This window comes from Girardinichthys multiradiatus, chromosome 8 (genome assembly GCF_021462225.1).
Source record: "Girardinichthys multiradiatus isolate DD_20200921_A chromosome 8, DD_fGirMul_XY1, whole genome shotgun sequence".
Taxonomy (NCBI): domain Eukaryota; kingdom Metazoa; phylum Chordata; class Actinopteri; order Cyprinodontiformes; family Goodeidae; genus Girardinichthys; species Girardinichthys multiradiatus.
In genome coordinates, this window is record NC_061801.1 from 26,778,012 (window position 1) to 26,805,403 (window position 27,392).

Here is a 27,392-nt window from a genome sequence, read left to right on the forward strand (position 1 = left end):
AAGTTCATTATATTTTAAAAGCAATTCACTGATTATTGAATTGGTGTTTAATTAAATTTAAGTTTGATTTAACCTAGGCGGAAAAATCTTTTATGAAGCATGCTTTTCCGTAAATGTCAGTATAGGCAAGGTTACACGAAATAGATACAAAGACATAAAAGAGTATAAAGAAACTCCAAAGTGAACACATTACTCAAAATAATCGAATTACTTATATGTCAAATAATACAGGTCCCGTAATAATTCAGTACTGAGGGTGCAAGTCCGTATACCTCCACTGTGTGTCGCTCTACTACTTCCACAAACTGTAGGACACGTGTTTCAACATGCCTTATTTCCACTTTACATAGGTTTAAAAGCAAATGAAGGACATAACATGTCCTAACTCCGACTGCACTGTTCTATGGTTGGGATTAATTGGAATGTATGTACCTGACTGTTGTGAAGTGCCTTGAGACAACATGTGCTGTGAATGGGCGCTATATAAATAAAACTGAATTGAATTTAATTTAATTGAACATGTTTTTAGTCATCTGAGAAGTGGGAACCATCTGCCCATTACGCACATGTTTGATAAAACGAACATGTACATAGATGTGAAAAAGTATCCTCCTACAGGTTTCAGATCATCAAATAATGTTCGATATCAGTCAAAAATGACCTGAGTAAATATGAAAGAAAGTTTTCAAGTGACAGTTTTATAAATTAACAGAAAAAAAGCAACCAACACCAGCCTGACCTGTGTGATATTCACGTTAAACTTAATAACTTGCTGTGTCATACTTGGCAGCAATTACTGGCAATGAATCTTTTGCTCACTGTGGAGAACATTTGACCCCTCTACTTTGCACAATTGTTTTATTTAAGCCAATTTGGAAGGATTTTAATCATAAATGACCTGTTTAAGGTGAGGCCACATCACTTATTCAGATTTAAATTTTACCTAGACCACTCGAAAATCTTCTCTTTTATGCATTCAGAGCTTGACTTGCTTGTGAGTTTCACATCATTATTTTGCTACATAGCCCAGTTTGGGTCACAGACAGATGGCTGGACATCATTCCATCAATGTTGCAAATCATTCACATCCTGAAGATACAGTACCTTCCAAGAAAAGGCAAAGCCTTTTTATTTAATTTTGTACATCTGCACCACACAAACCCCCAAAAAATAACAATAACCATCTACAGTCAAAACCGGTGTCTCGGGCAAACCTTGTCCAGTCCCCTTTCTCAACTCTTTGGACCTTCTTCCTGCCAAAAGTGGCACACTTCTACAAAATATGTGCCAAACATGAAGTTCAATGTCTGACATATGATACATTTTAGAACCAAGAAAAGATGGGTTATTTGCTGCTAAACTCTACTGTAGGTCACAACACATTTTTAAAGGTGTCCTCCTGTATGAAGGGTAACATGAAACTAAATTCAAGGTTTCATAATTTGTTCTAATTTTTCACATGATTTTATGAACAGGAAACCCATGTTTTCACTTTTGTGGTGATGATTTTTTGAAAATATGAATTCATTCTTAGTTTGATTGGGGCATTAGATGCAAATTTCAGGGCATTTTTACTAGTGTGTTGCAAAATCATCTGTTTGAATATAGGCAAAATAAGTGGCATAAGGATCAGTGTGTTATGTATGTTCTGAAAAAGAAACATCTTCCTTTTTGGGAAATGTTTTGTCATATTCATACATTTGTGAATGATTTTAATGTTTCAAGTCTGTATCACACATCAGTTTTCCGTTTCTTTGAGATCATGCACAGACAATATGATAATACTAATGTATGTTTTTAGAAAATGGCTTTCACAGGTGTTCCTGAACCCATGCTGTTGTTTTCTTCTGGCTGTTTTTAATGCATCACAGTCTCGTCCCTCATATGTAAAATAAGCCTGGTTTAATAAGTTTATGCAGAGCAAACTTTGGTTGTGTTTGAGTTCTGGCACATTTAAGACTTGCAGAACAGTAGGCCTGGATTAACTATGATATTCTTTTATATACACATACTGATAACCTGGTTCTCTTTATCAGGCTCAGGGGGAGGAATGCATGGTTGCTGTTCCTGCTTCTTATTCAAACATTTCATCTGCAGATAGCTAATCCAAACAAACCAACTTTGCTTGTTTTTTTAAGTTAACCAATTTTAAAATATGAATAGATTTAGAAACTTCAAGGGGTAGCCACAGGATTATTTATGATGGGAAGTGTTTTCATCACATTTAAAATTTGGTACCTTTACCTCTTAAGAGTTGTCTTTCAATTGGTCCATGCATGTCTTGCTAGCTGGTGTTTCAAACAACGTTGAGACTGAAACAAATAAAATGAATAAATATTTATGAATGATTAAATGTCACAAAGGAGAACTAGAGTAAATTAGCACTTTCTGCTTAGTAAGGATAAATATAGTGTTTCATCAAACCAGAAGATCAGTAGATCACTCCTCAGAACATGCACATTAGGTTAAACATCCATTGGCTTGACAATTACTCCTTGTTTTGCCCCTGAAAAGGTCAATAACACCACAGGTGACTGTGGTTCAGTGGGAACAGTAGTTGTCTTTCAAACCGAAAGTTGTGAGTTCCTGCTGCTACATGTTGATTTGCCACTTAACCCCAAGTTGCCTACCAATCTTGTTTGCATTTCACCAGGTCTCTCCAGCTGGAGTTAAGTGATAAATGCATATGTTGGGAGCAACTGTTAAAAACATATTTATTTTCTCCTAAATTCTAAAAGGCTAGCATGTTTTGAGCAAGTTTTTTCACAATCAGTGTTTTTAATTGCATTTGTCTCATATTCACCATCTAGAGATATTTATAGCCTTACTGTCATTCCCTTTTCTGTCACCATTACGGACAAATGGCCGACAACTGAACTTCCCATTTCTTTCCTTTCTCTGGTCTCTTTTCTTAGCTTCTTTTCTCAGTTTTATTCCTTTAACACACAAAACAATCTGCACATTTTCTGTATTGAAAATTAAAGTAGTGAAACATGTTTAACAGATAAGCATTACTTTTGTGTTTAATTATCCTCACAAGTGATAGAGATATTTTTCTAGCCTTGCAGGGATGCCGTGTGTATTCTCTGGATCAGTTTCCAATGAACATCCCGCAGGGGAAGATCTGGTCATTTGATTAAACAAGTTTCAGGCCAGTTGCCTTCACTCTAACCAAATTCCTAACTTTAGTTATGTAACAACAAACGTGTTTGACATATTGACTGGAGCAGTACCTCTGTATGTGTTGCCAAATATTGATGCAAATAAACAGAAAAGCTTAATGTTCAGACACAGATAACGTGTGCATGCATGACTATAACAGAGAATGGGAGTCAGCTTGAGAGTTTTTTTTTCTCTGCAAGAAAAGTCTTTGAAGTGGCCCAAAATTCCAGGAGTTTCCTGTTAACAAGGCTGGGCTATAATGTGAAACAGGAGTGTGTCTTTGAACGAGTCAGTCTCTGGACTGGTGAGAGGAGATAGTATCACAGCAGTTTTAGCTGTCTTTTTACTTTCCAGATTTCATGTTTGATTCGCTTTTCTTTTTTTTTTCATCACGCAAAACTCTGCAATGCTGAAAGGGGCTTTAAAGTTTGGAGTTCAAAGTATGAAAATGTATTAACTCAATGTTTTTGTGTTTTTTGGTAATAATTTTGTAGGACTGGGAGGTTCTTCCACTCTGTTTTGGAGGCAGCCCTGTTTTACAAGAGCAAGCACTGATGAAAACAGCACAAGAACTGCAGATTTTTATCCCAGATGAGATTTTATGAGGAGCAGTGGCGACTCATTTTCAGTCATATCAGTAAAAATGCTGCATCTCTATACCTCACACCACCTGGTGTTGTTAGTAGCTTTGTGGAGCCTCAGCTGCACAGGTTTGATCAAAGCCTGGCCAGGCACTCCTGGAAGTAAGCCTGGTTTGGACCCTAATGTGAGAGACTGGGGAGATTATTCAGATCTCCCTGCTGGAGTGGAATATGGACTTGGTCTGGAAGAGGACAGAGAACATGAAGACAACAGAGGATCATCCAACTTGGCTCCTGAGCTGGATTTCCTGGCTGACTTTGCAGGCAGGAAAAGTTAACTGATCAACGGATATATCCATTTGCATACTTACACCTTATTCAACTCCAATGTTCCTTCCAGGTAAGAAGCGGCTGTGGGTGATAACCGCTTCGTCACATAATGATAACTACCTACGGATGATGGAAAAGCAGCTTGAAGACATGTATCAGGTAATGTGCCAATGTATTAAAAATAAAAAGGTTTTCAAACTGGTACAAATACAACTGCTGGTACTTAGGCAACCTTTGTGCAAACTTAGGCAATCTTATACAAGATCTTACAAGTTAAATCCAAAGCAGTTTTGCAACCGTACACTTGAACTATGTTGTATAGTGGTTCCAGATCATCAGACCAATAGCCCCATTGTTGAATTATGAAAGTGTTTTTGAAGGGTAAATTTTACAAGGAGCAAAGCATTATGCCTCAGAAATATTCTCTGGACTGACGAGAAACTTTCTGGTTAATGTGTATCCTGTTACATCTGGTGTAAAACTAATGCAGCATTTAAGACAAAACATATTTAAATTAAAACAATTATGCACGGCTGGTCTGCTTGGTGCAGCAGGGTGTACCGTGAAGGAAGGGTGGGTGGCCCGCATCCAGGGGCACCTCCGGGGTTAGATGTGGGGTCAGCGGGGTGCCCGGTCCTTGGCGAGCTGTGGTGACCTTCCTCCAGTGGTTCCTTCTGTGGCTCTGGTCCTTGGCCAGGCGGCGGGCTGTGGTTGGCGGTCGGGTTGGTGGGGCTGTGGAGCATGCCACTGTTCCTGCACTGGGGTGGCTGGCGGTGTGCTGCTCTGCTGGCTGTTGTGTACGGGGGGGGATCGAGGCAGCGGGCTAGAGTGTGGCGTGGAGGGGCTGAAGCGTGTGGGGTGGGGGAGTTGTGTCCTCTTGTTGGATGTGGGGTCACCGGCATTTGGATCGGCTGAGCGGTGGTGGCAGAGCTGAGCTGGATAATGTTTTTCCCCTGTAAATGGTACGATGCAATCAACCATCCACTGACGCCACATGCTTGCTCAAGAGCAGGGATTTGTGTAAAATCAAAAATCTGATGAAATCTGTGGGTTTTACATATAATATAAGTAAACCCAGGTTCTCTAACTCTTACAGAAGGGCTTACATATTGACATTAAAAACTGTATGTAGTTCAATTGGAATCTGTTTATTACTGACCTGATTTCATTGTATACAGTATATTTGTACAAAAACTGGATCAGTTTGTCTTGTAGGGTGCCATATGATAGTTGCTGTGAATTGGCGCTATATAAATTTACTGAATTCTGACATTTTTTATTTTATGACAAAAAATGTTTAATGATCACAGCTTTATACAGTTTTGTGCAAAAATCATCTTGTATTTTTTCATATTTTTCTTCCAAGGAGGAGGTCCTTCTCATATGTGCAAGTGATCTTGGGTAAAATGTCCTAAAGCCTTTCTATGAAAATAAGCAGAGAAAATGTGGGATTTTGAATGTAAAGAGAGAGAATATTATGTGCTCATTTTCAGTCTCCATTTTCAGGGAAACATTAAATTGTTCAATAAATCACATAACATACTATACAAGTGATTTAGATACAAATAGATTCCTTAACTAAATAGATTAACCAGTGTTGTGTTGTAACAGAGACATTGGGAATGAAGAAATTTGGATTTGATCTTTATGCACTTCATTACTGTCCCTGTCACAAAGATGGGATTTAGTCTCTTTTCTTTAGAAAAACAAATACCAAGAATAGCACAGTTTGACAAACACAAAATACACCTTATTCAATTTATTTATTCATTTAATTTAACATGAACAATGTGATTCTTAAGGAGCTGTTAGTTGACTAGCGGTCAACTAAAAAAAAATGCATTTCTTAGCTCCTGTGTGAGGTGTTTCCTAGTTTTCTCACAGACATGATACTAAGATCCTGTTAATTTGCTTTAGCTAGCTTTTCTAAAAGCCTGACACATCTGCTTTAATCATCCAACATTCCTCATGTCTTTAGACCAGACTGCACATCTGCTGCTATGGTATAGTACAAAGACTAGAGCGAAAACAAAGCCAAAGTCCAGAAAGTCTCAAGAACTACTGATCAAAGCCACTTTAAATGTTTAGAAGAAAGTCCGATTCTTTGAACGCAAAGGATATGAAATCAGTCATCGTTTAAAGCCTTTGCAAATAACATTGGCACTCTTTGTTTAGCTTTTGTTTTTCTCCTCTGTCTTTGTCAGAAAGGGCTGAACTGCCGTTTGGCAGAAAGAGACACTTTCATCATAACCGTCATCCAGAATGCCATGATGGAGGGTCGCATCCAGAAAACAACTTTTCAAGGAGATGCAACAGTGGAGAACCTGGATCCTGAAACAGTTACCAAACTGCTTCATTACCTGGAGCTATCCAGTCAAGTAAAGCTCTCTACCAACAGATCTTCTTTTGCTGTTTTTGTTTCTGTATCAATTTCACCTTCACGTTTTCCTTAATACCAAAATTTTCAGGAGCAAACCTTCACCATGCTGATCATGAAGAAGAACCTCCAGGTCAGTGACCGCTTTCCTTATCCCGTCCGTGTTGAGGCAATTTTGGAGCTCATTGATCAGTTTCCATTGAGGAAACTGGAGAAGATGACCAGAAAAGGATCAACCCTAAGGTTTCAGTGTACACTTCTGGTTTAGTGAGAAAATTAAAAGCTTTTGAAAGGTTTTCTAACCAGACATGGATGTAAAATATGTCATAAAGAAACACTGAAAGTACCTATTGTGTCATTCTACAAATGGGATTTTAGATTTTTATTTTAGCAAAGCTTTATAACATGATCAGTTCCTATAAATGTGATAATCCCTGAAAATTTTTTTCTGTCATAAATTATTAGCACTGAAATAATTCTAGCTACAGTTGTCTGCATAATACAATCACAAATGAGGACAAAAAACAACTTGTAAAGAAGACAGATATTGCATGAGTTATGTAATCCACAATTTAATACAAACAAATCATTAATTACATAGATAATTAATACATTACAATTAGAAACAAACAAATGGAGAATTTATTACATTGCTGACTAAATCTAAAGCATTTTAATTTATTTATAAAACGGAAAACACTTTTTTTATTTGAAATGATTTATAAAATCAATCTATGATATTATTTGACTATTTATCTAATTATTTGTATGTATTTTATCTGTTAGATATACCTATAAGTATAAGGGCTCTGGCTCCCAGAGTCGGGCATACTGTGAGCAGTGCGGAATGTCCGAGCGCTGTCCGCAGATGTTTGAGATTGCACAGTCGAGGGTACCATTTTCCTACATGTTTTGTGACAAATTCCTACATTTCCCACACTTTCTGCCATGGCGACATCGGACAAGGAGGAAGAGCTAATTGGCCCTGTAGCTTTGAAAGAAGAATAGAAAAGAAGGTGGTATATATAGGCATTAAACTAGGGACAAAAAAGGGCAATACACCTGTCAGTGTGGCGCAGACAGTAGCAGTGACACTGGGCATCCTCACAACTGGTTGCTCCGAGCAATGTGTCACATATACAGGTCCTTCTCAAAATATTAGCATATTGTAATAAAGTTCATTATTTTCCATAATGTCATGATGAAAATTTAACATTCATATATTTTAGATTCATTGCACACTAACTGAAATATTTCAGGTCTTTTATTGTCTTAATATGGATGATTTTGGCATACAGCTCATGAAAACCCAAAATTCCTATCTCACAAAATTAGCATATTTCATCCGACCAATAAAAGAAAAGTGTTTATAATACAAAAAACGTCAACCTTCAAATAATCATGTACAGTTATGCACTCAATACTTGGTTGGGAATCCTTTTGCAGAAATGACTGCTTCAATGCGGCGTGGCATGGAGGCAATCAGCCTGTGGCACTGATGAGGTCTTATGGAGGCCCAGGATGCTTCAATAGCGGCCTTTAGCTCATCCAGAGTGTTGGGTCTTGAGTCTCTCAACGTTCTCTTCACAATATCCCACAGATTCTCTATGGGGTTCAGGTCAGGAGAGTTGGCAGGCCAAATGAGCACAGTGATACCATGGTCAGTAAACCATTTACCAGTGGTTTTGGCACTGTGAGCAGGTGCCAGGTCGTGCTGAAAAATGAAATCTTCATCTCCATAAAGCTTTTCAGCAGATGGAAGCATGAAGTGCTCCAAAATCTCCTGATAGCTAGCTGCATTGACCCTGGCCCTTGATAAAACACAGTGGACCAACACCAGCAGCTGCCACGGCACCCCAGACCATCACTGACTGTGGGTACTTGACACTGGACTTCTGGCATTTTGGCATTTCCTTCTCCCCAGTCTTCCTCCAGACTCTGGCGCCTTGATTTCCGAATGACATGCAGAATTTGCTTTCATCCGAAAAAAGTACTTTGAACCATTGAGCAACAGTCCAGTGCTGCTTCTCTGTAGCCCAGGTCAGGCGCTTCTGCCGCTGTTTCTGGTTCAAAAGTGGCTTGACCTGGGGAATGCGGCACCTGTAGCCCATTTCCTGCACACGCCTGTGCATGGTGGCTCTGGATGTTTCTACTCCAGACTCAGTCCACTGCTTCCGCAGGTCCCCCAAGGTCTGGAATCGGCCCTTCTCCACAATCTTCCTCAGGGTACGGTCACCTCTTCTCGTTGTGCAGCGTTTTCTGCCACACTTTTTCCTTCCCACAGACTTCCCACTGAGGTGCCTTGATACAGCACCCTGGGAACAGCCTATTCGTTCAGAAATGTCTTTCTGTGTCTTACCCTCTTGCTTGAGGGTGTCAATAGAGGCCTTCTGGACAGCAGTCAGGTCGGCAGTCTTACCCATGATTGGGGTTTTGAGTGATGAACCAGGCTGGGAGTTTTAAAGGCCTCAGGAATGTTTTGCAGGTGTTTAGAGTTAACTCGTTGATTCAGATGATTAGGTTCATAGCTCGTTTAGAGACCCTTTTAATGATATGCTAATTTTGTGAGATAGGAATTTTGGGTTTTCATGAGCTGGATGCCAAAATCATCCTTATTAAGACAATAAAAGACCTGAAATATTTCAGTTAATGTGCAATGAATCTAAAATATATGAATGTTAAATTTTCATCATGACATTATGGAAAATAATGAACTTTATCACAATATGCTAATATTTTGAGAAGGACCTGTATAACTGTTCGATGTGAAGACTTTTTCCAGCCGAGCAATTTATTGTATGATACATCGTGCATGCACACGGTCGTAAAAATGTATCTTTGACTGAGGGAGTCTTTACTTGTATCAGTATACCATCAGTAACTGGTATGAAGAGCCTTGTCCAATCAATGTGTGCTCTAGAACAAACCAGATTCTGGAGGGGGTGCACTGGGTCGCCTCTACATCCCATCTACCATCCGTTCTCAGGTAATCCTTTGGCCTCACAGGTCTTGTTTTTCTTGTAACCCTGGAGTTAGTCGTACAGTCGGATGTGCAGGGATTCATATCAGCCAGTAACATCTGCGCCAGAAATAAAAGCTCCTATCACCTTCCTTCAAGTCTCCTTCGGCCTCTCTCCATTCCCAGCCACCCTTAGTTGAACATTAAAACAGATTTTGTCACCCGTCTTCCCACCTTCAAAAACAAATCAGAAAATGTTATAGAATGTTTTTCCATGCCTTGCCATTTAGTTTTCTCTTCAAATTTTCATCTGCTGCAGAAACAGCCAAGCTAATTATACACCATAGTTTCAGGTTCCATGGCATCCCCACAGAGGTTCTATCAGGTCAAGGTCCCCAGTTCATTGCTCAAGTCTAGAAAGACTTCTGCTCACCTCTCAGTGCTAAATCCCAATCCACCTCTGGCTTCTCATGATCAATGTGAATCCATGAACCAGGAGTTGGAAAACACACTCCGGTGTGTGTGCTCATCCAGCCCAGTTACCTGGTGCCAACATTTTACCTGGGTGAATTATGCCTATAATTCTCATATCTCAGCGACCTCCGGTTTGTCTCCATTCGAAGCTTCTATTGGATACCAGCCATCTCTCCATCCATCTTCATTTTCTGATTGCACTCTTCCATCTTTTAGAACCCATCTACACCGCTGTCAAAAAATCTAAACAAGAGCAAAACCTTTTTACAAAGAGCATCAGCCCAAAACAAGAATATCAGACAAGAAATACACTCCTGTTCCCACCTACTCTCCTGATTAAAAGATTTGCTTTCAGCTAAGGACTTTCCATTAAAATGATGCTTCAAAAAACTCTTCCCTGACTGCATAGACTCCATTATCTCTCTGTCCACTGTCTGCCTTAAAGTTCTGTCCCACCTTCGTGTCCATCCCACCTTTTATGTCTGTCAAATCAAGCCAGGGCTTTCCAGCTCCCTGTGTCCCCCGGCCAAGTCCTATCAACCCACCGAGATCATTCATGGTCATCACTGTCCATCAAATTGCTGATGCTCAGCACAGTGGCTTCGGTCACCTATACCTTGTGGACTGAAAGGGATATGGTCCTGAGGACCGCACTTGGCTTTCCCGTTTATTCATCTTGGATCCTGATTTCATCTCTGAATTTGTGTGTGTGTGTGTGTGTGTGTTTGTGTGTTCCTGTCTTGGCATCACAGTGAGAACCATTTTCCCGATTTCACCATCAAATCGAGGACCATTTGTACCAAAGTGAGGACATTTACTGGTCCTCACGACCTATTTTGCTAACGGTTAGGTTTAGGACGAAGGTGTTAATTGACTTTAGGTTAAGGTTAGGGTTAGGTAAGCACTGGTAATGGTTAGGTTTAGGGTTATTGTCAGGGTTAGGGCAAAGAAAGGGTTGAAAATGACTGAAAATCAATGTAAGTCAATGGGAGTCAACAGATGGTCCTCACTACATATAGCAAAACAAGAGTGTGTGTGTGTGTGTGTGTGTGTGTGACTACCCCCTCTGAATGCAGGGTGTGACCAGCAGGCGTGTCCTTTCAGCTGGAGCCTGTCAAGCCCAATCTGGAGAAGCTATAGAAGCAGATTCACTGAGGCAGATGCCACATTGTTTTGTTCCATAAGTTGGAATCAGGCCTACTACTGCTGAATTCCTTGGTGTTCCTGTGTTTACCTTTTTGCTGTCCTTGCAGGAAACCAGTTATCAGTTCATCCTCTGTACTTGGATACCTGTACCTGGATTCCAGTGGTATGCCTCCTTGCTCTCTGTGAATCTCCTCACCGCTCTTGTTATGATTCTGGCCCGTCTGCCTGCTCTGCTCTCACTCATGCAATCAACTCATCTGCTGCTGTGCTGCTGCGCAATCACCATCATGCCACACACATGTGGAGCTGCAGTTATATACAGCCATCTGACAGGCAGACAGTGCCAGATGTTTGAAAACATTTGTGAGTAGTTATCCAGCGTTCGTTCCTGACTGATCTTGTTCTCTGACCTTGCCTTGCCTCACGGATTTTTCCTGCCTGCCTGCTCCTTGTCTAACAGATTGGATTTCTGGATTTCGACTCTGTTTTCTGCCTCTGGTTTTCTGCCTCTGCCAGTCCCTTGTCTGACGCCTCTAGCCCTGGAATTCGACCCTGTTTCTGTCCCTGGATTTACGCCTCAGCCTAACCACTGGTTTATTCAGCCTGAGCCCGCATGGCTCTCAAGTCTGCCTGAAATTATTGTCAAGTGGACAATCACAGCTCTCTGTGTTCCTGTCACAGCTTCAGCTGATTCCCCTGAGGATTTGGATCAGTCGGCAATCCGACTTCAGTCTGTTTCATTAACTGTCTGGATCACATCCTCCTTTGGATTCTGTACCTCATCCCCAGACTGTGAAAGTTAGTGGCTTTATCTAACTCTTTGCAAATCCTGAGTTTTATTCAGTCACTAACTAGTCTCTCTGTCCTCAGTGGTTCCTGGAAGCTGACTGCTGTTCTCCTGCTTTCTGATCCTGAATAAACCTTTTAACTTATCACTTTGTGTTTGGCTGAATTTGGGTTCTCTGTCTCTGGTCGTGATAGTAAAATCTGGCCAAAAGATGGACCCATAGTTAGCACAGCAGTGGCGCACTAATGTTGATCATTCTATTGCCCATCTAGATTCCGGCACGAGGGAAATCATTTCTATGCTGTGCTCCATGACTCCTGCCTCCACGCCAGTGCCCTCACAGCCAGTTTTATCCAGAGTTCCTGATCTTTCCGCTGTGATAAGAGAGCCTAGACTCACGCCTCCTGAGTTGTTTAAGGGAGATCCTGACCAGTGCCGTGCCTTTCTTACTCATTGTGCGATTCATTTTGAGCTTCAGCCATTTTCGTTCCCTTCTGAGCGCTCTAAGGTGGCGTTTGTTATTTCACTGCTTTCTGAAAAGGCTAAGCAATGGGGCACTGCTGAGTGGCAAAATGGTTTGGTCACGTGTGCTTCTTATTCTGCATTCTCCAAGGAGCTCATCAGTGTTTTTGATCCAGTTCTTCCTAGTTGTGAAGCTGCCAGAGGTTTACTCTCCATTAAACAGGGAGAGAGAAGCATCACATCTTATATCATTGACTTTCATTCATTGGCAGCAGACAGTTCTTGGAACGAGTATGCTAAAATGGATGCTTTCATGCAAGGTCTTAATGAGAATATCAAGGATGAACGGGGTACCCGGGACTACCTGGTCTCCCTTCACCAACATGAGGACCTGGCAACCCGCATCGATTTGCGGCTCACAGAAAAGAGGAGGGAGAGGCTTCATAGGGGGGTTAAACCTTCTTCAGCTCATAGTCCTGTTCCCCACCTTGAACCCAAAGGTCTTCCACCCCCTTCTGATCACCATTGTGACCCGAAGCCCATGCAGTTGGGTTGTTCAAAGATTTCTGCGGGGGAGCGCGATCGATGAAGGAAGAATAACAAGTGTTTTTATTGTGGTGGACAGGGTCATGTTGCCTTCAAGTGTCTGTTAAAAGCCCAGGCTCAGTAGAGGTGAGGAGAACTCTACTGAGCCGAAGTCAACTGTTTCCTCATGCTCATTTCCTCCAACCATTCAAGTGTCTTCCACTTCTCATCAGGTGTCAGTGTTCTTTGACTCAGGGGCGGACACAGAGTTTATGGATGAGTCGTTTGCCAGGGACCATGACATCAAGCTCCTTCCCACGTCTGACACCTGTAATATTCTGGCATTGGATGGTCATAGTATCAACAGTTCACACTACAAAACAGAGGTAATAAGACTCACACTGTAGGGCAATCATCAGGACGAAGTCACATTCAGGATCATCAACTCGCCTAAAGTACCCATTGTTTTAGGGGCCTCCTGGTTACAAAAGCACAACCCCCACATTGACTGGCAAGCCAAAGAGATATTGGGCTGGGCTAAGTCCTGCTCGGCCACTTGTCTGTCTTCTGCCTCTACAGATATTATTCCGGAGAATGACATTGAGGAGACATCCCCCGATCTGTCTAAGGTACCCCCCGAATATCATGCGTTTAAGGAGGTTTTCAACAAGTCCAGGGCCACAGCACTTCCACCTCATAGACCCTATGACTGCGCCATTGAGCTCCTACCAGGCACTTCTACCCCTAGGGGTCAGTTGTATTCATTGTCAGGCCCAGAGAACCAAGCCACGAGGAAGTATGTTGATGAGTCACTAAAAGCTGGTATTATCAGACCTTCTTGTTCTCCAGCAGGGGCAGGCTTCTTCTTTGTGGAAAAGAAGGATGGTTCCTTGAGACCATTTATTGACTACAGGGGTTTAAACGACATCACCATAAAGAACCGATACCCTCTACCACTTATGAACACTGCTTTTGTTGGCAGTCAGGTTGGCTCTCGAGGAGTGCAGGCATTGGCTAGAGGGGGCTAAGGAACCGTTTCTTGTATGAACAGATCATAAGAACCTGGAGTACCTGAGATCAGCGAAGCGCCCTAATCCCAGGCAGGCAAGGTGGGCTTTATTTTTTGGAAGATTCAATTTCTCTCTGTCTTTCAGACCTGGAGTCAAAAATGGCAAACCGGATGCCCTGTCCAGAATACAGGAACCCTCCGAGTCACAGGCCTCTGGGGAGGATGAATTTATTCTTCAGGAATCAGTGAGACTCTCTGTCACCATGTTGGAGTTGGAGGGAGAGGTTAGAGATGCCACCAAAGACCTCCCTATTCCAACTACATGCCCACCTGACTGGTGTTTTGTCCTGGAGCGCCTCGTACCCAAGGTACTTAATTCATGCCATAATTCACGTCTGTTCTATCATACTGGTATCAGCAGGACGTTGCAGATGGTCCGGACACAGTTTTGGTGGCCATCTCTTGTGAAAGATGTCACAGATTACGTCACGGTATGTACTCAATGTTCCCAAGCCAAGTCTTCTCGTCGCCCTCCTGCTGGACTCTTGCATCCCCTACCTATTCCTCCTCGTCCCTGGTCACACATAGCCCTGGACTTCGTCACAGGTTTGCCAGTTTCTAATGGCTTCACAGCTTTGTTAACTGTCATCGACAGATTTTCAAAGATGGTTCACCTAGTTCCTCTCAAGAAGCTGCCTTCAGCCAAGGAAATGGGGGACATTCTGGCACGTGAGGTTTTTCGCCTTCATGGCATACCCACAGACATTGTCTCAGACAGAGGGCCCCAGTTTGTGTCACGTTTCTGGAAAGAGTTTTGTTCCTTGCTGGGGATTACTGTTAGTTTGTCTTCAGGATTTCACCCACAGTCGGATGGACAGACTGAGAGGGCCAACCAGGAGGTGGAGACAAAACTTCGCGCACTATGTGAGTCAGACGCAACTAAATGGTCTCAAAATTTACCCTGGGTCGAATATGCTGTCAACACCCTCCCGGCTAGTGCCACGGGGTTATCCCCTTTCCAAGTTGTGTTTGGTTTTCAGCCACCCTTGTTCACAGTCCAGGAGAAAGAAGCTTAGGTTCTTTCTGCTCAGGCCGTGGCCCTAAGATGTCAGCGCATCTAGAGGAAGGCAAGAAGGTCTATGATCAGAATGTCGGAGGTGCAGGCACGTACAGCAAATCAATGGAGAATCCCTGCTCCAAGCTACCAGGTGGGACAGAGGGTTTGGCTGTCCACCAAGGACCTCCCGCTTCTGGTTGACTCCTGTAAGCTGGCACCTCGTTTTGTGGGACCCTTTCCCATATCCAAGATCATCAATCCTGTGGCTGTTCATTTACGTCCGCCTTGTGCCATGAAAGTTCACCTTACCTTCCACGTGTCCCGGATCAAGCCCTATGTGGTGTCCACTCATCTGCTTCACCTGTCTGCTGCTGCGCTGCTCCGCAATCACTGTCATGCCACACACCTGTGGAGCTGCAGACTTCAGTCTGTTGGACGCTTCCTCATTAACTGTCTGGATCACTTCCTCCTCTGGATTCTGTGCCTCATCCCCAGACTGAGAAAGTTAGTGGCTTTATTCAACTCCTTGCAAATCCTGAGGTTTATTCAGCCACTAACTTGTCTCTCTGTTCTCAGTGGTTCCTGGAAGCTGACTGCTGTTCTCCTGCTCTCTGATCCTGAGTTTCTGAATAAACCTTTTAACTTATCACTTTGTGTTTGGCTGAATTTGGGTACTCTGTCTCTGGTCGTGATAGCTCTTCTGGGTGCTTCCCTGGTTCATGCTGTCAGGACCCCTCAATCACTCACCACCATCTACCTGGGTCTACTCACCTTTCCACCTTCTCTCACCACCATCTCTCCAACTTATCATACTTACAACTTAACTCTCCTCCTCAGCACCATCCTGGATTTCTCCTGTGAATCCAGAAGAACCATTCATTCCTTCACTTGTATGCAATAAACTGTTTAAACTTATCTTTGGTGTCCGTAACTGTTGTCTGCATGAGGGTATCAAACCAAACCCAACATAACAAACTGGGGTATAAATCAATAGTTGTAAACCATTTCCTACTCTATATTGGCGATTAACATTGAGTTGTAATACAGTTTATTTATTTTGTTATTTTCTATTTTAACTTCTAGCCAGATTAGAAATAAACCAATAAACTATATTTGATTTTAAGATATAATGTAGTGAATTTCCAACCAATTTCTTACCAATTTCTCACTGAAATGCATTATATAATTACAAATAATAAATTGGACCCATATAACATTTATAAAAATGAGAGATGTTTTGGTTGTTTCTTAATATTTTGGTCATCTGTGACCATGCACCTTAATTGTATTCTTTTAACTATGATTTTGTTGTAGATGTAAAACCACAAAAAAGAAGGTTGTAGTGAAAAGAAAAAAGATGATGAAGAAGACGGTGCTGACCCCTCAGAGGGCAAGAAATCTGACCGTGGCTTCACAAAGGCAACCATTGGACAAAAAAGCTGCACTGATGAGTAAGATCCAGGACATACTGAATGGCAGGTCGAGGTTTGTGATTCGTAAGAAACCTCCTGGATCCGCAAAAGGAAAGGCATCAAACGGTAATGACTGGGAAACCTCTAAAGTGTCCAGTGGAGTCCAGTCAGTTTCAAAAAGTGATGAGAAAGTGGAGAAAAACAGGTAATGTCTGTTAAAATGTCACGCTTTACTAAGGACACGGTAGCATTAAAATGCTGGATGCACGTGCCATTTCTCTTGCATTACAGGCCTCCCTCCCCTACAGACGAAGGAAAGAAAAGAGCTGGAGGACAAAACAGCAAAAATAAAGAAAAAACTAATATAAATGCTGACACAGAGAATAAAGAAAAGGCTAAGAAAAAGGGCAAACGGAATAAAGGGAAGAATGGGAAAGGAAAAAAAACTAACAGAGAAGTTAGTGAAGAGGATAAAACAGCTCTGGGGACATTTTTAGAGAGTATTAGAGGGTCTAGAAGGTTGATGGTAAGAACTTTCTTACTTCAAATATGACCCTAACCGTCTTAACCTTGCATTATTGCTGATTGGCTTCTTTATTTTAACCCTTTGCCGACAAATGTTCCTACTTTTTGTGCACAAGCTGATCTCGACGCCCAGCAGAGATGCAGCTCTGTACATTCAGCAGACTGAGGAGAACAAGAAGCAACACTGTGAACTCGCCATCAGGAAGATAACTGTGGTGACCACTATAGGAGAAGGAAGTGACGCCACAATCTCTGTGCAGCACCAGCAGCTCGGTAGGAAGTTTGTATTGCATAAACATCTTGAACTTTTTTAAATCATTTAGTTATAGTTCCATATCTGAGTTTATCTCTCAAGTTCTCTGAAAATATTTTTAAAATAGGAAAAAGCCATACCATTAATAACCTCAGTCAAAAGAGGAGTATTATGTATTTTTAGAAATGCATGACATGACGTACATCGCTTTCTACACAAAGCAGTAGACTAACAAATAGTGTAAGTACCAGAAATAAAAGCTGTGTGTCATTCTGGTGTCTTTAAAACAAATTATAGAGAAAACTAAGGACACAACTTCAGAGTAGAAACATTAGCTGTAAAAATAGTAGGAAATACAAGACTCAGTTTATGCGGATTAAATATGTATTCACTAAAATAATTCTGTTCGAGCTTATACTAACAATGATTTAAAACATAAGCTTAATTTCAAATTCTGATTTTTTTTTAACCACTGTCTGCATAAATAACAAGAAAAAACTTGATTTGGCCTCTTAAGCCCAATCCCCAGTACTGGGGCAGAATTTAACTTTTGTTTTCTTCTACTTTCTTTACTGCAAGTTCCATTAGTTAAACATAAACACATGTGGTATACACAGAAATAATACAATATTGGCTAAAAGCTAATAGAAACCATTTCTACAAACACCAAAAACAGTTAAAACTAAAGGCATTGAATCAGAAAAGAAACAAACTCCACAAAATGATGTAACCACAAAACTCGGTCGCAGCTGTTCACCACATGGCTTCTGCACACGCAACCAGCATGTCTACTGTAAGCAAAGAGCAGTGGACTCCTTGTGTACACCAAAGTCTTTCACTGTTTTTCAAGGAATTCCACTTGATACAGTAGGCCTATTTGAAGTAGGGAATATTTAAAACACATTTCGAGACATATAAAAAATGTTTTTGGACTACCTTTGATTTAGACAAGAGTGAAAAGAACTATCTAGACAACTATCTGGACCTAGAATCCATTATTCTCAGCACAGCGTGTGATGTGTGAAAGCTTTACCCCAAGTATTGATGGTATGTTTAGGGTCATTCTCAATTTGGAAACCAGTTAATGCCCAAGTTTTGACTTCCTGTCTGATGTCTTAAGATGTTGCTTCAATATTTCTACCTAATCTTCTTTCCTCATAATGCCATCTATTTTCTGATGTGCACCAGTCCCTCCTACAGCAACCCTCCCAAAAAACAAAACATACAACATGATGCTGGATACAGCATCTGTACAATTGTGATGGTGTTCTGAGGCTTGCAAACGTACTCATTTTTCTTACAAATGTAAATATGATCAATACAGCCAAACATTTAACTTTTAGTTTTATCAGACTGCAGAATTTGCCTCATAAAAATAAAATGTCCCTGTGTGCATTTGCAAACTACAATCTAGCTTTTTATGATGCTTTTGGAGAAATTACCTTTTGTTCATTGAGTGGCCTTTTAGCCTAAAATGTGGTCATCCTTGGGACACAAAACCCATCTCATTTGGCCTGGTATTATTCATCCAACTAAATATAGTTATTTTTTTCAAGCCAGTGTTTCAGCTTTAGTTTTATCTTAGCCCTGTGTCTGTTTTTATTGACCTAAAGAAGGACAAATTAATATAAAACTAAATGCTACAGTCAAATATTTATATTATTATATTATTTATTCATAACTCTGAACTTAACACGTCATTGTACCTCTTTGCAAAGAACTCCAAAACTTAATGAGATCCCTGCTACTACTGCACAAAGTTCAAATCTATCTCAACAGCCTGATGTGGTCTTTGTAGAATATTTTAATGTGACACCCCACTTGTTTGGATTTGGGACACATTGTTTTATTGTTTGGCTGTGATATTGTGTCTTTTCTGTATGTGTTTCAGAGACTGAGCGTCCTCTCAATCCTCAATCAGAGCAAGTCTTTGACTTCCGTCTGATCCCTCTGTTAAGAGCAGAGCTCGGCCTGTCCTCCTCTGACCTCTTCTCAATGACAGTCACAGATTACGACATCAAGCCCAAAGTAGGAGAATGTCTCACTCAAGCGTCTTCACCTTCTTCTTCTCTGTTTGACAGTCACGTTGTCTTATTTTCACCTCTACTCCTACAAATCTTAACATTTATACTGCTAAATGACCTTATCCATTAAAGTTGCTAAGGCAAGAACAGGAATCAATGTTTGCATTTTTTTTTATTCAGGAAAACCTGTTAACTAGTTAGAAATTGAAAATGCCTAGGAAATAAAAATAAATAGTAAAATGTTTTTAATCTGAGTTTTGTTTTGTTTTCTTCTTTTAAGGTTTTGGATCTTGCCACAGTATTTTAAAGCAACATTAAGATTAAAGTCAGTGTTAATAAAATCCAAATGAACTAAACAGGACTTTCTTTAACTTGCCCCCATCTTCCCTTCAGAGAGTTTTTGAGGCTCCTCCATCAAGCCAAGCTCTGTTCGAGTACGTCGACAACTTTCCTTCCAGGAACTCAGAGAAAGAGAAAGAAAGAAAACGCCCTCCTGTGTGCTCGAAAGATAAAGTAGCACCTGTGGTTGAGAACTCACTGCTCAGGTAGCCATTCAGGCATGCAAAAGCACCATCTGCAGACTCTTTAGAAATTAATTTTGAGAAACTTTTAAAGAGATTTTATATCACATATTTGTTCATGTTATAGAATTTAATCATCGGGTTTGTGTCCAAGGTTTATGTCAAAGCGGAGGCTGCTGCTGATTTCTGCTCCCTCAGAGGATGACTACTCTTTCCAGCAGCAGATTTCTGCTCTCAGTGGCCAGGAATGTCAGCTGGGTAAATTTAACTGTTTGTTGTCTGCTTTGTCATTTTTGGTGCATTATAGAAATATTTTGGCTGAGTTCAGCTTTTACTCTGATTGATCAGGACCAACACAGCCAGAAAAAGACAGTCCCTTTCAGATCATCCGTTTAATCCACGATCTACACGTGTTTATTATGCTTTGATCAACTGAAACAAGCCAGCAGAGAATGGGGGATTAAATTCGACTGACCAGTATGAGGCTTCTGATCCACCTTGGGAGGTAGCATTGAACCTGTGACCAGTATAAACTGTTACGAGTAATGCAGGGTTGCAGACAAGTGTGATGTGGTACAGAGCAAAAGAAACAGCAGTTGCAGCTGCCTGTGTCTGCAGATTCAAAGTATACCAAGCAGGGACATTGTATCATCTCTTTACTGTCTGTCTGACCTGAAAATATAGTTGAACAGCAGAATAATAATCACCATTGCACATGTACATTACAATGAAATTTGTCCTTTGCATTTAACCCATCCCTTATAGGGAGGAGTGGGCTGCCATTGTGCAGCACCAGAGAATTTAAGTACACCCTTTCATCAAACTTTTTGACAGGTGGGTGGGACTTCCGGTGAGGGCGGGATTTCCGGTGGGCGCCATATGGGCGCCATGTGGTTGCCATGTGGGCAGGAGGTCACGTGGTCAAGCAGGTGGTGTGTCCAAGGGGGCGTAACAGTGGATGCTGATTGGTTGTCGTCATTAGGGGCAATACCTTAAATGAGTCAATTATAACACAGGGGTGTGTTTAAGGGTGTTACGGGGAAGGCCTTAAATGAGCCAATTAAAACACACAGGGGTGTGTTTAAGGGTGTTATTAATAATCTGTATGTTTTTTCAGGCGTTAATACATCTAAAAAACAAAAAAAAAGACATGCGTTTACCTCTCTCATCAAATCTATAAATTGAAACATTGTCAAGGGTTAACTATAATATATATATATATATATATATATTTTATTGCATTTAACATTTACTTACCATAATCTGATTGTGTCAAGATGAAATCATCAAGGTCATCAGCGGTGGGTTCTATGACAAAGAAACAAATATATATATATATATATATATATAAACAATATATATAAACAAAATTTGAGAACATTCACATGCATTTAATGATTTCTTAAAAATGAATACTTACTTACTTACTTACGTTTAAAGATGTCATTGTGCTTTTGTGAATTATCAGAAGTAGAAGCCACAATTTCCGGGTTTCCTGAAATATTTACCGACATTTTTTCTTGTCAGTACTGGTATTTTCAATGTAACAAGTGTTATGGTTCAAAGACATTCAGCATTTGAAGATCCTGACACTGAGGTTAGCCAATGAAACAGAGCCCCCGAACAACATTTACACACAGTATTTATACCAGAACATGACAGTGTTATCTCAACTGCAAAGACTATGTTTTTAAGACCAAAACCCTTCTTGAGTTCAAAGGTGATATGGTTATCTAATGAACAGACGTAACTGCCCCTTCCTGACATCGCCCCTAACAGTTGGATATAGAATAACTGTAACCCTGTAACTCTAAGATGAAAAAGTAAATGTTTTAGAAAAGCTACAGGTAACTAAAATTATCATTCCTTTTTCCTAAAATGGAGTCTCTCATGATTCAAAAACAAACACATCATTGCTAGAGTCAATTTGTAACTTGGAAACAGTATACTGAAGTTCTTTTTTTTTCTGTTAATCTCATATTCGTCTTACCTATTTCAGCTGCTTTTCCAGTATGTTGACGCAGAAGCTGAAGGTTTTTCTCGTTCCATCGATGTAGTGAAGCACAATTTTTTTATTTCCTTTTTTAGGTCTTTTCTATTTTGAACGGATTTAGACTGGCTCATATATTCAACAAATAGGTCCTGCTGTAAAGCAAAATTAACTTACAATTCTGTCAGGTTACACAGTTCCTTTATTAGGATTTAATGTGATAGGTCAACATTAAGTTGATTATACCTTTAAAATATAAAAGGATGCATGTCTTTTTTTTGTTTTTTAGATGTATTAACGCCTGAAAAAACATACAGATTATTAATAACACCCTTAAACACACCCCTGTGTGTTTTAATTGGCTCATTTAAGGCCTTCCCCGTAACACCCTTAAACACACCCCTGTGTTTTAATCGACTCATTTAAGGTATCGCCCCTAATGACGACAACCAATCAGCATCCACTGTTACGCCCCCTTGGACACACCCCCCTGCTTGACCACGTGACCTCCTGCCCACATGGCAACCACATGGCGCCCATATGGCGCCCACCGGAAATCCCGCCCTCACCGGAAGTCCCACCCACCTGTCAAAAAGTTTGATGAAAGGGTGTACTTAAATTCTCTAGCACCCATTGAGCATTCTGGGGGCTAAGGGTCTTGCTCAGGGAGCCAGAGTGGCAATCTGTGGGATATGAACCTGGCCCCTTGTGTCCCCTCCGGAACGCAAACCTCCTGTTCTAACCCCTATCTAATGCAGATAATAACAGGTTAATGTTGGTGCACAAAATTTCTCGTATTTAAAGCACAGGGTGCATTTGGACATCAGACCTGCATGAGAATCACTTATTAAGGAACTACAACCTGCATCAGTTTTTAAAAATCTTTTCACTGCTAAAGCTCAGATCTTTGGTATTTTCACAGGAATCCGTCATTTTGCCCTGTTAAAGTTAACCGGAAATGGACAAAAAGCTTCGGGAACTGTTGAGCTATTTCCCATAAATGGTAATACTTTCTAGTTTTGCATGATCCATAAACATTATAAATAAATTGTATCAGGTTAGAAAAGTTGTAAATTCTTTATTTCATCATCATTTTCACAATTAAAGGCATTCACTCAATCATTTGTGCTCCAGGTCGCAGTCAGAGCGAAGTCGAACCACTATCTCGTGATGTGGTCAACAACCTGAAAGAGCAGCTGGAAATCAGTAAGGATTACTTTAGCATGCTGGTTGTGGGGAAGGATGGTGATGTCAAGGCATGGTTCCCATCACCCATGTGGTCCCTGGACAACATCTATGACCTGGTGGACTCTATGGAGCTTCGTATCCAGGAGGCAAACCTCCAGATGAGCGTGGGGATCCTGTGCCCCGAGGACGTAGGAAGAGGAGGCAGCGAAGCAGGACATTATCCTGGATATGATGAAGACGGGGCTGAGGGGACATACTTCTATCACCAATCAGAGGACTAATGAGATCATATTGAACCTATGAACACAAACATCTTCAGGGCTCATGAAAAGCATCATATGTATCCCAAGCAGATTATGATGGAAACAATGCTTAGTCTTAGATGAATAGATGAGGATTCATGCTAAAAAGACCATCTGGTCCACACACTATTTAGTCCCATATCCTGAGAAAATGTCTGATCTAAAGAGACTGTTAACCTACTCAAACGACTAATGAGTTTTTAACCTACAATTGCAAGCAAACCTAATCAGGACTTTTTAAATGCATCTTATAAAACCATGATAAATTAAGATGGATCCAACAGCAAGATACCAGGTAATTATATATAAGAAATGAAAAAATAAAGACTTAAGACAAAAAAAAACAAAAAACGGAAGAAGTAGTTTTTTTTGACAAAAGAAATGACAAACATCTGCATAACCTCCATCTGTTCTTGCAAACTGGTTTTGCTCTGGTTCATGCAAGGCTGGGGAGGGGACAGTCATTTTTGCCAACACTTCTGTCCAAATCTTTCTCAAAAAAATTCATTTTGCAAAGCAAATGAAGAGAATATCATGTTGAAGAATTGCAATGCTGTCCATTTTACTTCAATAATCGGGCACCTCTTTAGTTCTTGCCCAAGCATCTGTTTTTTAAGAAAATCCTTTTTGATCACCAAAATGCAGCATTATGTATGCAGCTCTCACAACTTTTATTTGGCAGTTCAGGATTTGATTTACCCTAAAGTCATTAAAACAGTTCAGTCAAAGCTTGTTGTCTTACAAAAAAAAAAGCAGAGGAACTAAAAGAAAAAAAGAGACATTACAGGGTGAACAGACACCTCAGACAAGATGATAAAGTGGCCACCTGGACCTCGTAATAAGCCAGTTGAAGTTTTTCCAGTACAAGTGTCTCTGATAGTGATTTAAGTGAGCTGGGGGTCTTAGCTTCATCCCATTCTGGCAATACCTGTGGTGAAGGATCTGCTCAAAGCCTTTGGAAAGATGTGGGAGAGATCTGTGGCAACCACCTGGGATTGGGCCTCTTTAGAGACTACAGAGATGTGCAGACTTGCGAAGCCAGGCAGTAGGAAACCTTTCAGTGTGGAGCGAGATGTTAAGCTAAGCTTCACAACAGGCAACTCATCCTCCAGCAGGTCAGGAATGCTAAGCAAAAGCAGCAGAGATGGATCACCTGCAGATCTGGGTTGGGTTTTCTGGAGTCTTGGCTATTTCATTCTCAAGATAATCTTTGAGGGCCAGAACAGGCTGCAGGCTCCTTGTCTCTACTGTCTTCCAGTGAAACAAAATCCAAACCCACGTTTCTTTTAATGAAAGTCAAAGCTTTCCCATACTTGAAGGGGGCTCATATGAAGGCTTTATAAGAAACAGCTTGGGATAAGACATTTTTTCCTGTTTCTACTTTATAGTAATGAGAATTGTCATATTTTTGTGCTATGCCCCAATTTAAATTCTTCACAAATCTGGAGTGTAAAGGAGAGGTCTTTCATTTCCAATATTAATGTAATAGAATTGATATAGTCTCCACAAAACATTAAATTTAGCTTTGTTTCATGTACTTGAATATAATCTACATTTACAGTAGAATTGTAAAAGTCTAGCATTTCTCCTAAAGCAATGATAAGACCAAGTGAGAAACTGGCAAGTAGGAATACTAGTTTGATATTAAATAGATGCAAGTACATATTGAATGGCCTCCTGGCCATTTAATATGTACTGAAAAGTTCCGGTAGGCAAGACTGAAGTCAATGCCTAATGAACATTGTGTCTGTGGAGGGTTGCCCAGAGATAAAGGCAGTAAAGTTGAGAGATGATGAAGGAAAAGACCAAGGAAGTCATAGGTTGGCTGGAGACCAAGGTAATGGTTCTGATGATAGCAGTGCTGGAAGAGGACACTGACCTTGGAGAATGAGGAGATGAAGAACCTGGGGAGCATGATGGTTCTTCCACTGATGAGGAATGCTCTAAGGGTGTTGAGGGATGCCCTGTAGGTGACAAGGGACCTAGAAATGTTGATGGTGATGGAAGAGATGATGGCATTGTAGAAACCAGTGAGCTGAAGACGGAGACAGGTATGCTGCAGGTGGCGCAGGAGACAAGGATGCTGCTGCCAAACTGAGGATGCAGAAGAGGGCGGTGGTTCAAATGCTGGTAACCATGATGTAGGAGATGGTTCAAGATGAAGGCAGAGATTGGAGGCCCTGATGAGGGTGACATGGGTGGTGCTGCAGACAGCTGTTACTGACTTGCAGAAGACGAAATATTTATAAAAGAATCATTCATATTATTTAGATATTCACCATTTCACAGATGCCAGAGTCAATGGCAACACTGAATTATTTAAAAATCTGCTACTTTTTAATAGTATGTCAGTGTGAAGAAATTTTTAAATGCTAAGTAAAAAGTTGTTTCCCCATAAGGATGATATCTTACAATGGCCCATTTCTGTCTGAAATGGCGAAGATGAGTAAACATCCCATTCAAGTAATCAGGTGTAAGAGAGGCAAAAATAATCTGTTGGAAGTGTTAAGTGTTAGAGAACTGCAACAAAACTATCAATGTGAGAATATCTAACAGCAATAAAAGCCGATTTTTCTAAAGCTTTGACACATTTTCACCAGAGGTGCTAATTAAAGTCAAGGGCGCTGTAAATTCTAGAACAATCCATAGTGTGGCAGATGAGAGGATAGAAATAGATACTATAATCTGAAGTTTAGGAAAGGGAACCAGGCAGAATAAGTATGGAAGGAACTATAAAGAAAGTCGACCAATAGGTGTTTTAAGGGTTGCTGTAAAACTAACAGTAACCATGGGAGACAAAATAAAACATGAAGACCAAAATACATGGAAGCATCAACATAGGAACTATAACTGAACAATGGAGGTAAACAAAAAACAATGATGGATATAAAACAAACAATCTAATTTAAGTAGAATATGACAGAAACTAGGTGGCACGGTGGTGCAGTTGGTAGCAATGTTGCCTTGCAACAAGAAGCTCCTGGATTGCCGGATGAGGGTTATTTCTGCATGGAGTTTGCATCTTCTCCGTGTGCATGTGTGGGTTCTCTCCAGGTCTTCCGGCTTCCTCCCACAGTCCAAGGCATGACTGTTAGGTTCATTGGTCTCTCTAAATTGCCCTCAAGTGTGAATGGGTGTGTGCATGGTTGTTTGTCCTGTGTTTCCTTGTGTTGCCCTGTGATGGACTGGACCTGCCAAGGGTATACCCCACCTCTCGTCCATAGACCACTGGAGATAGGCTCCAGCTCCCCCATGACCCTGTATGGAAGAAGCAGGTATAGAAAATGGATGGATAACAGAAACAATGACTGTATTGTTTCTGTTTAGCATTAAAGAGAAAAATGATGACCCGGACATAAAACTGACAAATGAACAGAAATTGCAGAAAAAATAAGCTTTAAAAAGTAAATTTGTTTCAAAAACATGCGCTAATAAAAACCCTCAAAAAGTGAAACGCTAAAAAGAAATGCAGAAGTAGAAGTGAGACTGATTAAACATAGTCACTCTGAGCTATCTCTGAGTTACATTTGCATTTTACATTTTATCTCCCAAAGTCCACATAAATGGAAACTAAGCAGATTTAAGACCTCAAGCGGTGGTAGGAAAAAAAAGATGCCTCCTAGTCAAGAGTCCCACTTTAACCCTTCCTGGGCTAAAATTAAAGAATTTTAACTATTTTCATGATAAACATCTGTTCTGAACTAAAAATTGACTTAACATATACAATATATATCTACCATAGAGACAGGCTGATTTGTTGAATTTTCTGCATTTATCAAGAACTTTAATGTCTAGAAGATAACCTTTTCTGGGAAGCTTGCTTTTGCTCTGTGACAATAGGGGTTGTATCAGATAGCTTTCTCATGCTTTGAATGTGTTGTCACCCTTCTAAGTTACTCAAACACTCAGTTAATCACTTTGGATTTTTCCAAAATTGCTTATTTGATTAAATTCTTATATTTAAAAAATAAAATCAACTGCTAAACAATATCTGAAGCTCAAATCTGATTCAACGCTTAAAAAAAATGGAGTTGGGTTCATCTCAGTGTTTCTCTCAGCTGTAAATTGGCTCAGACCATGCCCTACATAAACTGTGGTACTTTGAGTATATGGATGGGAAGGGTTCGCTAGAAGCTGGTTTAGGAGTGGAGAACCTGGGGCGGTCAGCTGGGTCTTGATCCGGAAGGTCTTTCAGATTTCTTTGTACTTGGTCAGGTATGTTCACAGGAAATGGAGCCAGGGCTTGGAAAAAACCTGGGAAGGAGCACAACGAAAAGTAAGTCACTACACTTTCAGAGAACAGAGAAA

The 27,392-nt window shown here is 40.7% G+C and overlaps 1 protein-coding gene across 1 annotated transcript; it reads left to right on the top strand.

Moving 5' to 3' along the window:
- The first annotated feature begins 3,464 nt into the window (after positions 1–3,464).
- ccdc80l2 (coiled-coil domain containing 80 like 2) lies at positions 3,465–23,435 on the top strand. Its single transcript, XM_047372801.1, has 12 exons — positions 3,465–4,067; positions 4,144–4,232; positions 6,278–6,451; positions 6,542–6,693; positions 16,184–16,486; positions 16,573–16,807; positions 16,923–17,079; positions 18,951–19,087; positions 19,477–19,628; positions 19,759–19,862; positions 22,517–22,597; positions 22,729–23,435. Exons 1-12 carry the CDS (start codon positions 3,764–3,766, stop codon positions 23,061–23,063), a joined length of 2,223 nt encoding a protein of 740 aa, XP_047228757.1. The 5' UTR covers positions 3,465–3,763; the 3' UTR covers positions 23,064–23,435.
- Positions 23,436–27,392: the final 3,957 nt, after the last annotated feature.